This window comes from Mustela putorius, unplaced genomic scaffold, assembly GCF_011764305.1.
Source record: "Mustela putorius furo isolate JIRA1106 unplaced genomic scaffold, ASM1176430v1.1 tig00000129_pilon_pilon_pilon, whole genome shotgun sequence".
Lineage (NCBI taxonomy): Eukaryota > Metazoa > Chordata > Mammalia > Carnivora > Mustelidae > Mustela > Mustela putorius.
In genome coordinates this window covers 26,448,706-26,460,928 of record NW_025421290.1, presented here as the reverse complement: position 1 = coordinate 26,460,928, position 12,223 = coordinate 26,448,706, and the positions used below count along the sequence as shown (strand labels likewise).

At 35.8% G+C, this 12,223-nt stretch overlaps 1 protein-coding gene across 7 annotated transcripts in view; it reads right to left on the bottom strand.

Annotated features, from left to right (window-relative positions):
* The window catches only part of EML5 (EMAP like 5), a 177,668-nt gene that overhangs the window by 70,807 nt on the left and 94,638 nt on the right, over positions 1-12,223 (bottom strand). For all 7 annotated transcript variants that reach the window (XM_004739095.3, XM_004739097.3, XM_045071498.1 and 4 more), the window contains 4 exons: positions 9,188-9,390; positions 8,465-8,576; positions 7,077-7,204; positions 1,210-1,351 (listed from right to left, as the gene is read on the bottom strand). In XM_004739095.3, the coding sequence (XP_004739152.1) occupies positions 1,210-1,351; positions 7,077-7,204; positions 8,465-8,576; positions 9,188-9,390 (585 nt within the window). The remainder of the gene's footprint in view (positions 1-1,209; positions 1,352-7,076; positions 7,205-8,464; positions 8,577-9,187; positions 9,391-12,223) is intronic.

Genomic DNA, 12,223 nt, shown 5'->3' with positions numbered 1-12,223 from the left:
AATTAGATTTACTGTAATGATCACAATATATTTTATAATATATTTCACAATATATACAAATATTAGATCATTATGCTGTATACCTGAAACTGATATACTGTATGTCAATTATACTTCAATTAAAAAAAGAAAGTAAGTAAAACAAACAAAAAAAAATCTGAGGGGTATTAAAAGCAAGTATGTTCAAATTTGACTGATAAGGATTTCCGATAGCCTTGTGAAGAAAAGAGTATTTGGTACCATGATTTCCTGTGTAGACAAAGGTATGACTGTGGTTTTGTGATTTTACTGTAAACCTTCATTTGGAAAATTCAATACAGAACCACTGAGATAATATTTGGTAATCTTTTCTAGTTCTCAGGGAGAAAAACCCACCAAAGAATGAAACATCCATAACTCAAGAGAGAGACAGAGAAAGAGAAGGGGCAGTGACTGGGGTTCAATTATTCTAGAGGTTGTGATTAATTTTAGATTTTTAGTTAAGTATAAATATTAAATATAATAACACTAAAAAAAGAGAACAGACCCTAACTTTTAAGTCAATAGATGGAAATAAAAATAAATTACAAATTCATGTTACCTAAGTTCAACTTGGCCCTTATTATGGCCTGACAATCCTTTCCTTCATCTGCTGATTCTCACTTCTTAGTCACAATTTCCAAACTTTTCAACAAGAGCTCCTCCTACAATGCCTCCATGCTATAAAATAACATTCCCTACCAGTTAAGAAATTCAAAGTTATCTGTACATCCTTAATTGCCCTAGGTTAATAATATCTGCTTTGCTCTAAAAATGGCACCTCTTACCTCTCTATATGGACAGGCTAGCTTCATTTGATACTTACAAATGTGCTCAGTTCTGTTTCACCCTAAAATGTTCTCCCTTCAATTCTGCTACCTCTTTTTAAATTAAGCCCTTTTTTCTTAGTCATAAAGGGTGGAAAATTTAGCTTCTGTTTTCTTCCTACATTCCTGTATTTTTTCTTTTCCAACATAACACTGCAAACTGGCTCAGGATAGGTATGATCAGAGGAGGTGCCATAAAGCAAAGATTGGGTATAATTAATTTTCTTTATATATCATCATGAGTAAGTATACATGGAATAAATATTAAAAGTCTTTTTTATATACCTACTATTGCTTTCTTACATTTATGAGGGTTGGGAAATTGTGACAACTTATTCTATATTCAAGCCTGAGAGCCTCTTACCCTTTTTCAGTTTCCGGACAGCCAACATACAATGACTAGGAGAGAGATCCCATATTCTTAAGGTTTTATCATCACTTACAGTAGCACAGATGGGCAGATAAGGATGTGTAGCCAAACCCCACACCTCTCCTTCCATGTGTCCCTACAAAGAGAACACAGTTCAGATCAATTTAACCTAAATATATGTGTATTTAGAAGAAAACTACAGACAACAACTGATAATATATAATGATAGGATAATAAATACTATAGTAATCTAATAAAACTTTTCTCTTTATCTTTGGACTATACCTTAAAATGCTTTTGTTGATACAATTACAATTAATTCACAATTACACAATTACAATATAATCAACATAATCAAGTTAGTATCAAAATTAGTTTAAAAATCCTGAAATTTCACTGAGTGGAGAGATTAGGAATTGGCTGCCTTGGAATGTTAAAAATCGCCATACAGGAGGAACTCCGTGCATTCAAGAGTAAGGAGTGCTGTAGACCTACTCCCCAGTCAAACTGATGAAATTAAAAAAAAAAAATTTTAAGGTCTCTGGAAATGGTTCCAAGGAGTTATGTATGACAAAAGAAATATTTATTCAAAAAATCTGCTAAAATCTGGTAAGAACAATGGTAAGAGCAATATTTTAACTGAAACCCACTCCTTTCCTGCCTCTTTCCAACTCACCGACTTGAAAAGTCCACACCAGCCGGACATAACCAAGAACACAGAGTAAGGGCACTCTCTTTCCCTACCCCCTAATCTATTGGGCTATCTTCTCAGAAGGAGCAGATGACTGGCATTTCATCTTGCCCCCAGCTACCTGCTAGAGGTTAAATCCTCGATGAACCCCCTTATTCTGAGATGGAGGCTCTACACTGGGAGTCATGCCACTAAGAATACAGGGGCTTTAATACAATCCAAGAAGACCTAAGGCTACTACTCCCCACTATTCCCACCCTAAACTGAGCACTCAGCTTCTAAAGCAAGGGACACTCAAAAAGGAGCACTCCATTGCTCTCACCCTCAACTCCAGAGCCTTGGATCAGAGATTGTGCCTGAAGGAAGAAGCCAAGCAGTAAAACAGCTCCTAATCTCTTCTCAAATGAAATGACTACATTATTACATAGTGTAGGAAAGTTTAAGCCTAAAGATGCTTTTGAAAACAATGAAGGTTATGATGAAAGGTACTTGGAGGTAACTGGTACTGGTACTGGTATTATTTATATAAGCTAAATAGAAGGCCAGTGAGTTTGTCCAACAGAACCAGGTTAATCTCAGGGGAGAATGCTTCAAGTCAAAATAAATCTCAAACATTAATCTAGGGAATGGATGTCCATTTTAGGGAGCCTGAATTTGATCAGTTTGATCTGTTGGGCAATTTATACTCTGGGGCAAATTTTGAGAACAGCAGAGCAATCAGCCAGGATTGTAATGGACTTAGTGGCTGGGTATAGCCAGGGAAAAAGACTATCAAAGAGGAGAGAACACTTCCCGAATCATTTTATGGAGCCAAGGAGTCTGATAGCAAAATCAGACAGACATCACAAAGAAACTATAGACCAATTATCCCTTATATACAGTATGTGGATGCTAAAATCCTCAAAAGTAGCAAACGGAATCCAACACATACAAAAACAATCATACACCACAACCAACTGGGGTTTATCCCAGGAATGCAAGGTTGGTTTAAAAGCTGAAAACCAATTATTGTAATATCTTTATCAATAGAATAAAACAAAAACCATATGATCATCTCTCAATAGACAAAGAAAAAGCATTTGACAAAGGACATACTGTTTCCTGATACAGACTAGCATCAAACTAGGAACAGAAGAGTAATTCTTCAATCTGATAAAGAACATCTATGAAAAATCCAGTTAGCATTATGATAAGGAATCGTGACTTCAAGCCTCATCTGGGGTGTAGAGATTACTTAAACATAATGGTAAAATATTGGATGCTCCCTCCCTAAAATTAGAAACAAGACAAGGATGTTCTCATTACTTCCAGGCTACATTGTACTGAAGATTCCAGCCAGGATAATTAGGCAAGAAAAAGAAATAATAGGCATTCTGATTGGAAAGGGAATAGTAAAACAATATTTACAGCTCTTATGATCTTATGTTGAGAAAATCTGAAAAATCTACTAAAAAATTATTAGAATAAATGAGGTCTGTTATTTTTAAAAAATTTTATTTTAAAAAAACAAAACTGTGAGATCTCTATATTGTGAACTATAAAACTATTGAAAAAAGTTAAAGATCTAAAAAAAAAAGAGAGATCCCATGTTCACTGATATAATTTAATATTGTTAAGAGATGCCACTCTCAAAAAAAAAAAAAAGAGATGCCACTCTCCAAACTGATCCAGAGAATTCTACTACAAAGACTACTGTACATGTTTTTTCTTAATACATCTGAATGTACTTCTGTTGTGTACATACATCTACATACTTTTTTCATTCCAGTGTAGATAATCATACAGTGTCAGTTTCAGGTGTACAATAGAGTGATTCAGCAATTCCATATAGTACTCAGTGCTCACTCACCAAGATAAGTGTATTCTTTTCTTTTTTTCCAAAGATTTTATTTATTTATTTGTCAGAGAGAGAGAGAGAAAGCACACAAGTGCAGCAGAGAGGCAGGCGGAGGTGAAGAGAGAGGCAGGCTCCCTGCTGAGCAAGAAGCCTGATGTGGGGCTGGATCCCAGAACCCTGGGATCATGACCTGAGCCGAAGGAAGTGGCTTAACCCACTGAGCCACCCAGGCGTTCTGATAAGTGTATTCTTTTTTTTTAAGGTTTTTTATTTATTTTTATCAGAGGGGGGGGGGAGAGAGCGAGCACAGGCAGACAGAATGGCAGGCAGAGGCAGAGGGAGAAGCAGGCTCCCTGCTGAGCAAGGAGCCCGATGTGGGACTCGATCCCAGGACGATGGGATCATGACCTGAGCCGAAGGCAGCTGCTTAACCAACTGAGCCACCCAGGCGTCCCTGATAAGTGTATTCTTTATCCTCTTCATCTATACCACCCATCTTCCAACCATATCCCCTCTGGTAACCATCAGTTTGTTCTCTATAGTTAAGGTCTGGTTTTTGGTCTCTCCCCCACACTTTGTTCATTTGTTTTGTTTTTTAAATGCCACACGTGAATGAAATCAGATGGTATTTGTCTTTCTTTGATTGGTTTATTTTGCTTAGCATTATACTCTCTAGCTCTATCCATGTTGCCATCTAGCAAATGGCAAGATTTTTTTTTTTTTAAGATTTTATTTATTTGACAGAGAGAGACACAGCAAGAGAAGGAACACAAGCAGCGGGAGTGGGAGAAGGAGAAGCAGGGTTTCTGCTGAGCAGGGAGCCTGATGCAGAGCTCCATCCCAGGACCCTGAATCATGACCTGAGCCAAAGGCAGAGGTTAAACTACTGAGCCACCTAGGTGTGCCTAGATTTCATTCTTTTTTATGGCTGAATAATAGTCGGCAGGCGTGTGTGTATATGTATCTATATACATCTTTTTTATACATTCATCTATTGATGGATACTTTGGTTGCTTCCACAATTTGGATACTGCAAATAATGCTGCAATAAACATAGGGTGCATGTACCTCTTCAAATTAGTGTTTTTGCATTCTTAAGTTAAATACCCTGTAGTGTGATTACTGAATCACGGGGTAGTTCTAGTTTTAATTTTTTGAGGAACCTCCATGCTGCTTTCCAGAGTGGCTGTCCCAGCTTGTATTCCTGCCAATAGTGCACAAGTGTTCCTTTTATTCCACATCCTTACCAATGCTTGTTTCTTGAGTTTTTTATTTTGGCCATTCTGACAGGTGGGATGTGACATCTATCTCATTGTGGTTTTGATTTTTATTTCCCTGTATGTCTCTACACTTTTTTAAAATTTTATTTATTTTTATTTTTTTAAAAGATTTTATTTATTCATTTGACAGAGAGAAAGGTCACAAGTAGGCAGAGAGGCAGGCAGAGAGAGGGGGAAGCAGGCTCCCCGCTGAGCAGAGAGCCCGATGCAGGGTTTGATTCCAGGCGCCTGAGATCATGACCTGAGCTGAAGGCAGAGGCTTTAACCCACTGAGTCACCCATGTGTCCCTAAACTTTTAATTATTATAGTTTTATATTATCTCATTTCTAGCATGAAGTTTCTCAACAATTTCTGTACTATTTTGGTTTTTTTTTTCTAGATGATTTTTAAAAACTCTTCCCAGAATTTCTGAAAAATTTCATTTGGATTTGGTTTATGATCATATGAAATTTATAAGTTATTTAGATCTTTTAGATCTTTAGTAAAACTTTATAGTTTTCTTAACACTGATCTTGCATATTTTTCCTGGTTATTGTATAGTTTTCTTTTTCATTTCTTCAAAAATTTTTGGTTTTTTGTACCATATCTTCTACCAATTTTGTACCATATTTTCTGATTATTGCTGATTTGAAGAAATGCTATTGATTTTTACATGTTGATTCTGAATCTCACTTTACAGGACTCCCCAATTTGTTCTCATGATTTTTCAGTTTATTCTCTGGAATACCCAAGATATAGGGTTATAATATCTGCAAATACTGACAGTCTTATCCATTTGTTTCCAGTGCTTACACTTCATAATGTTTTTCTGAATTGTCTAAGACATCACACACAATTTTGGACAATAATGGTCAGAATGGTATCCTTGTCTTGTTTCTGATATTTAGGAGAGAAACAACAGATATTTAAAATCTTACACACTATAATAAACATAAAAAATAATAGGATGTCATTTATCACTTCAAACCTTTTCTTACAATTATAAAATTGCCTGTGTTTTTGAAAAGTTCTGTCCATAGATTCATCTGTAAAAGTATACTTGTACTGATATTTTCTAAGAGATCATAAACATGTTAAACACCATGACTCCATCATCTTTTTATTTCAAAGGAATATTATGTGACTGAAATTCAAGAGTAAGACATGAAGTTTGGACAATAAATATACAATGTTTTGTTATTTGCTTACGAATTCCCCTTGGCACATTACATTAGGATTTTAAATTAACATTAAAGTATGTGCAGTGTTCTTGTCTATGTGTGCTCCGTGTTGTTTTAACAGAAGTGAGGTGGGAGGAAAGTGGGGTTGGAGAAGAAATGTCTGTAATAAGAAAGAACATAATTCTTTTTCAGAATAAAAGGTAAGCTCAAAATTGGTGTTACTATATAGAGTTGCAGGACTGATTTTCAGTAGGGTAGATCCTACCTCATTTGCTGTGTTCTATGCTATTGATTTGTCTTCCTACTTTCAGAAAAACAATACATATAGGAAATGTACAACTAAAAACTTAATACAGCATTCCTGATAAAAATGTTAAGGATCATCTGATCCTGCTCCTTCATTTTATATTTCTACCATACAAAAGTTTACATTGCTAGATTTTTAATATTAACATTTTCACTGACAAATGTTTTCAGCAATAAAATTTTTAGCTTATGTTCATTTATTCTTTAAGTTAGAAACTTAATGAAAATAAAGACTTTCAAATAAAAACAACTGCCTGACATTCAACAAATATACTTCAAAGAAATAAAAATAAATATGAAATAAAGTGACTTGGTTTAATTAATTACAACTGTTTTTTCTTTTCATTGGTTTTTTCTTTTACAATAAGAAATTACTTAAAATAATGGCAGTTACTCCACATGATAACATGAGTATTTATTTACTGGTATCTACTCAGCTATAATTAAATTAGAAATTTTTTGGTATGTATTATCAAATATTTCCCTAATTAATTTAACATTATTTTCCACTACTATTTATTTTGGCTCCTAGGTATTAAATCAATTGCATACAAAGAAAAAAACATATATTATCTTTTCAAATTACCTGGACCAGAAGTGTTATTGGGCCACTTTTATCCACTTCTAGTATTTCACCATTCTTTGTGCCAACTAAAATATGACCATGTCCTAATGATATGGCACGTATAGATGGGTTATCTTCCAAGAGAAGACCTGAAATGTTAAATGAAGATATTCTTCTAGGTATAAAGTTACTAGAACACAAAGATGTATATATTGCCAATGATGCTCTTTTGACAATTAAAATCATATTACCAGGTTGCTTTCCCCTGTATTTTAAATATTCTAATAAATGCACTGCAGTTTCCCAAACCACTCAATTTGCTAATCTCTACATACTACAAATCCCTATTATCCCAGATCTTTTACTACTGTTCTGTTGACTGTTTCTTTTCCTCTTATATTTAGGTATTTGCTCCTCCCCATTCACCTCCTTACCTTCTTTGAGCACCTACAATATTCTGGTTAGTAATTTTAATTCAACTTAAGATTGATTCATTTATGTAGACTGTGTCCTAGGAAGGCTTCAGAGAGGTAACTGGTAAACATAGCCAGCTCCTGCTCTTACAGAGCATACAATGAAGAAAATAGACCCTCTGTGAGGAGTGTATTGAAACAGGGCAATTGTAAGGGAATTTTCCCTTTCTTGAGGGGTAGAAGGGAGATGGAAGTGGAAGAAATCACCTTATTGAGATCTGAAAATGAGTCTGTGGTCAGGTAATTGGAAGAGGCAAGAGGGAGGAGAAAAGGCAAATTTTAGGCCAAGTAATAGCATACAGAAAGGCCTGGAGGTTACAGAGAATGTGATGTAGTACCTTAACACATTGATGAGAGGGTAAAAGGAAGGGCATGCAAGGAGAGACAGGAAAGGTCAACAAAACACGAATGTGAAACAAAATGCCAAGCTTAAAAACAAATTCTTGACTGGTGGTAAGTGTGATGCTCATGTGTCAATTTTCTCTGAAACATTAAAAATGATCAAAATTACCATGAATAATCTTGTGCTTTGTTAATATTTTGCCATCTTTATCAAAGAAAATAGATTTTTGAAAGGACAGCAAGAATTGGGCTCTAGTTAAATGGCTTCTCCCATCAAATTCTGATGTCTATCCAGTAAAGAAGGAAAAATGTATTCTATGTTCTCCACCTCAGGGACCATATACGTTAATGAGTAATTAATAGCTTATCCTACAAAGGGAATTAAATTTAAAATCATCTTTATTTATTATTTTTTTGAAGATTTTATTTATTTGACAGAGAGAGAAGAAGAGAGCATAAGCAGGCAGAGCAGCAGGCAGAGGAAGGAGGAGGAGCCGACTTCCCACTGAGCTGAGAGCCAGAGTACTGGGATCATGACCTGAGCTGAAGGAAGATGCTTAACCGACTGAGCCACCCAGGCACCCCTCAAATCACCTTTAGATCCTGGTGCCAAAGCAGCTCTTTTGATAGCATAGGTCTTGAGACATCTTTCAAAGGAGTCATCCCAAAGAGCTACTACACCATCTTTTCCTCCAGTTACAAATCCCTTTGAAAGTAAAATCTTCAAGTTAATAAAGATCTAAATATTTCTAAAAATAAGAATCTTCCTTATGTTGAAAAATTCTAGAGGAAAGAACATTAACAGCTAAAAGTTATAGCTTGTAAGCAAATTAGCATAAAAATCAATTGTGTTTTTTATATATTAGCAAGGAATCTGCAAAAATATTTACAGGAACAATATTTACACTGAACAATCTACTTTTAGGACAGAACTTTAAGAACAAGGTTTGTAATCTGTAAACATAAGGTAGTTCTAACACTTTCAACAAGATACATATTTTCTCTCGGAGGCTTTATAATCCCATCCTTCATATAAACAGAGGATCACAGGATATGGTGATAATATGGTCAAATAATTGCTGACTCATAGAAAGAATTAATAAATATTAAGTTAAACTTTTTTTTTTCCAAGGCAGACCCATTTCAGTGTGTTCAGGAGTTTGAAAAAGGAATAAAAGAAGGTAGGAAGACTCTGGTTCACAGATTATTAATGAGTGGCTCTGCTTAGCAGAAAGACAATATTCCTTTACTTGTGAAAATGCTCTACAATCCATGATCAAATTACATTTAACTTAAAAATATCTATAGAATACTTACTTTTTCCAATGCATGCATACTAAACACTGGCCCATCATGTGCTTTAACTGTTTTCACAAGAAAGACATCTCTCCAGATACACACGTCTCCTGTGGATGTTCCAGAAAAAGCCATCTCTTCTGTCCATCCATACACTGCACACATCATTGTGTCATTTTTCCCCAGTGTGCCTACATAGCCTTTTCTTCCAATCAGTCCTCCTCCTGGTTCATGAAAAATATCACAGAAGTACCATTTTTTTTAAATTTTTTATTTTTTATAAACATATATTTTTATCCCCAGGGGTACAGGTCTGTGAATCACCAGGTTTACACACTTCACAGCACTCACCAAAGCACATACCCTCCCCAATGTCCATAATCCCACCCCCTTCGCCCAAACCCCCTCCCCCCAGCAACCCTCAGTTTGTTTTGTGAGATTAAGAGTCACTTATGGTTTGTCTCCCTCCCAATTCCATCTTGTTTCATTTATTCTTCTCCTACCCACTTAAGCCCCCATGTTGCATCACCACTTCCTCATATCAGGGAGATCATATGATAGTTGTCTTTCTCTGCTTGACTTATTTCGCTAAGCATGATACGCTCTAGTTCCATCCATGTTGTCGCAAATGGCAAGATTTCATTTCCTTTGATGGCTGCATAGTATTCCATTGTGTATATATACCACATCTTCTTGATCCATTCATCTGTTGATGGACATCTAGGTTCTTTCCATAGTTTGGCTATTGTGGACATTGCTGCTATAAACATTCGGGTGCACGTGCCCCTTTGGATCACTACGTTTGTATCTTTAGGGTAAATACCCAATAGTGCAATTGCTGGGTCATAGGGCAGTTCTATTTTCAACATTTTGAGGAACCTCCATGCTGTTTTCCAGAGTGGCTGCACCAGCTTGCATTCCCACCAACAGTGTAGGAGGGTTCCCCTTTCTCCGCATCCTCGCCAGCATCTGTCATTTCCTGACTTGTTGATTTTAGCCATTCTGACTGGTGTGAGGTGATATCTCATTGTGGTTTTGATTTGTATTTCCAGAAGTACCATTTTTAAAATGTATAAAATTCTAAAGTAATAAAATTTCTTTCCTACTGTAATTGTTTAAATCTGTAATAGTATGGAGACTTTCAAAGAAAAATAAAGTTCTCTCAATCAGCGACTTGCCTGGCTAAGACAGCCATACCATGGCAGCTTTTAGGCCACAGCTCTTTGGATAAAAACATGTATACTAAATCAGCTTTGATCAATTCTCAGCACTTCTGATTGTTCTTCAAAATTTTTATTATGACATACTTAAGAAAACAGAAAGATATAAAAAAATAATATAAGAACGCACACAAAATTACTAAAACCAAGGCATGATGCCAATCCCATTTCCCTTCTTGACCCTCTACTATTGTGAATGGGCTATTGACTACCTTCATGCATTCTTTAATACATTTTACTACTTATTTGTAAATTTTTAGGCAATAGGTCATATATTTCATGTTTTAAGATTTTCTATAAATACCATTTTATGTACAGTTGACCCTGAACACCACTGGTTTGAACTGCACACAAGTCCACTTTTACACATTATTCAATAGACACAGTACTCTAAATGTATTTTCTCTTCCTTGTGATTTTCTATTTAATATTTTCTTTGCTATATTTTACCTTATTGTAAGATTACACTATATAATACATATAGCTTACAAAATGTGTGTTAACTGACTATGTCATTGGAAAGGCTTCGGGTCAACAGCAGGCTATTAGAATTATTTGGGGGAGTCAAAAGTTATATGCATATTTTTGGGGCCCCCCGGGTGGCTCAGTCGATTAATCTGCCTTCAGCTCAGGTCATGATCCCAGGGTACTAGGATGGAGCTCAGTGTCAGGCTCCCTGCTCAGCAGGGAGTCAGCTTCTCCCTCTACCTTTGCCCCTTCCCCTGCTTGTGCATGTTCTCTCACTCTCAAATAAATAAAAATATTTTTTAAAATGTTATATGTGGATTTTTTACTATGCCGGGGGTCAGCATCCAAACTCCCTGTGTCATTCAAGGGTCAACTGTATTCCTTTGCAACTTGCTTTTATCACTAATAATCCACTATAGAATTTTATATATGTTGATTTGTACCTCTAGAATATGCATTTTCATAACTATATAAACATTCCATTATATGAACCTAACAGTCCGTTCATTTTCCTATTAATGGGCACTTAAGTTGCTTCCAAGCATTTGCTACTGAAAACAATGCTGATTTAAATATTCCTATAAAGGTCTCTTCTATACAAATGCAAGAGATTCTCTAGGAGTGCCTAGAAATGACCACAGGGTATGTGCAAAAAGGAAAGCATATAGATGAGAGGTATCATCTGTTGCCAAACTGTTCTAGAAAGTTGATACATCAACTTACACTTCCATTAAAAGGAGATCTTGTTTCCCACCTTTCAGGAACATTTGGTATTGTCAGACTGGGGGATATGAAATACCAACTGAATTTTTTTTTAAAGATTTTATTTATTTCACACAGAGAAACAGTGAGAGAGGCAGCACAAGCAGGGGGAGTAGGAGAGGGAGAAGCAGGCTTCTCACCAAGCAGGGATCCCAATGTAGGGCTCAACCTCAGGATCATGACCCAAGCCGAAGGCAGACACTTAACAACTGAGCCACCCAGGTGCCCCCCAACTGAATTTTATTGTTGTTTTAATGTGCCTTTCTTTGATTATTAATGAGCTTTGTCATATTTTCCTATTTTTATTGGCCATTCATTACCTATTGATATCTTTTGCCCATTTTTTCCCAATTGAATTTATTCATATATATATATATGAATAAATCTATATATATATAGATATATATATGTATGCACCAGGCACTATTCAAGGCACTGGGGTAGAGCTACAAACAAAACAGACAATAAAATTCCCTGCTCTGCTCCCTGTTCGAGGCAGCGGGATCAGCAAGGGCCCCCAATACAGTAATGTGAAAGAAACTTCAAAGAACAGTTTCAGAGGTCAGCATGGTATAACAAAGAAAATAAGGGTGGAAGTAATGGGAGA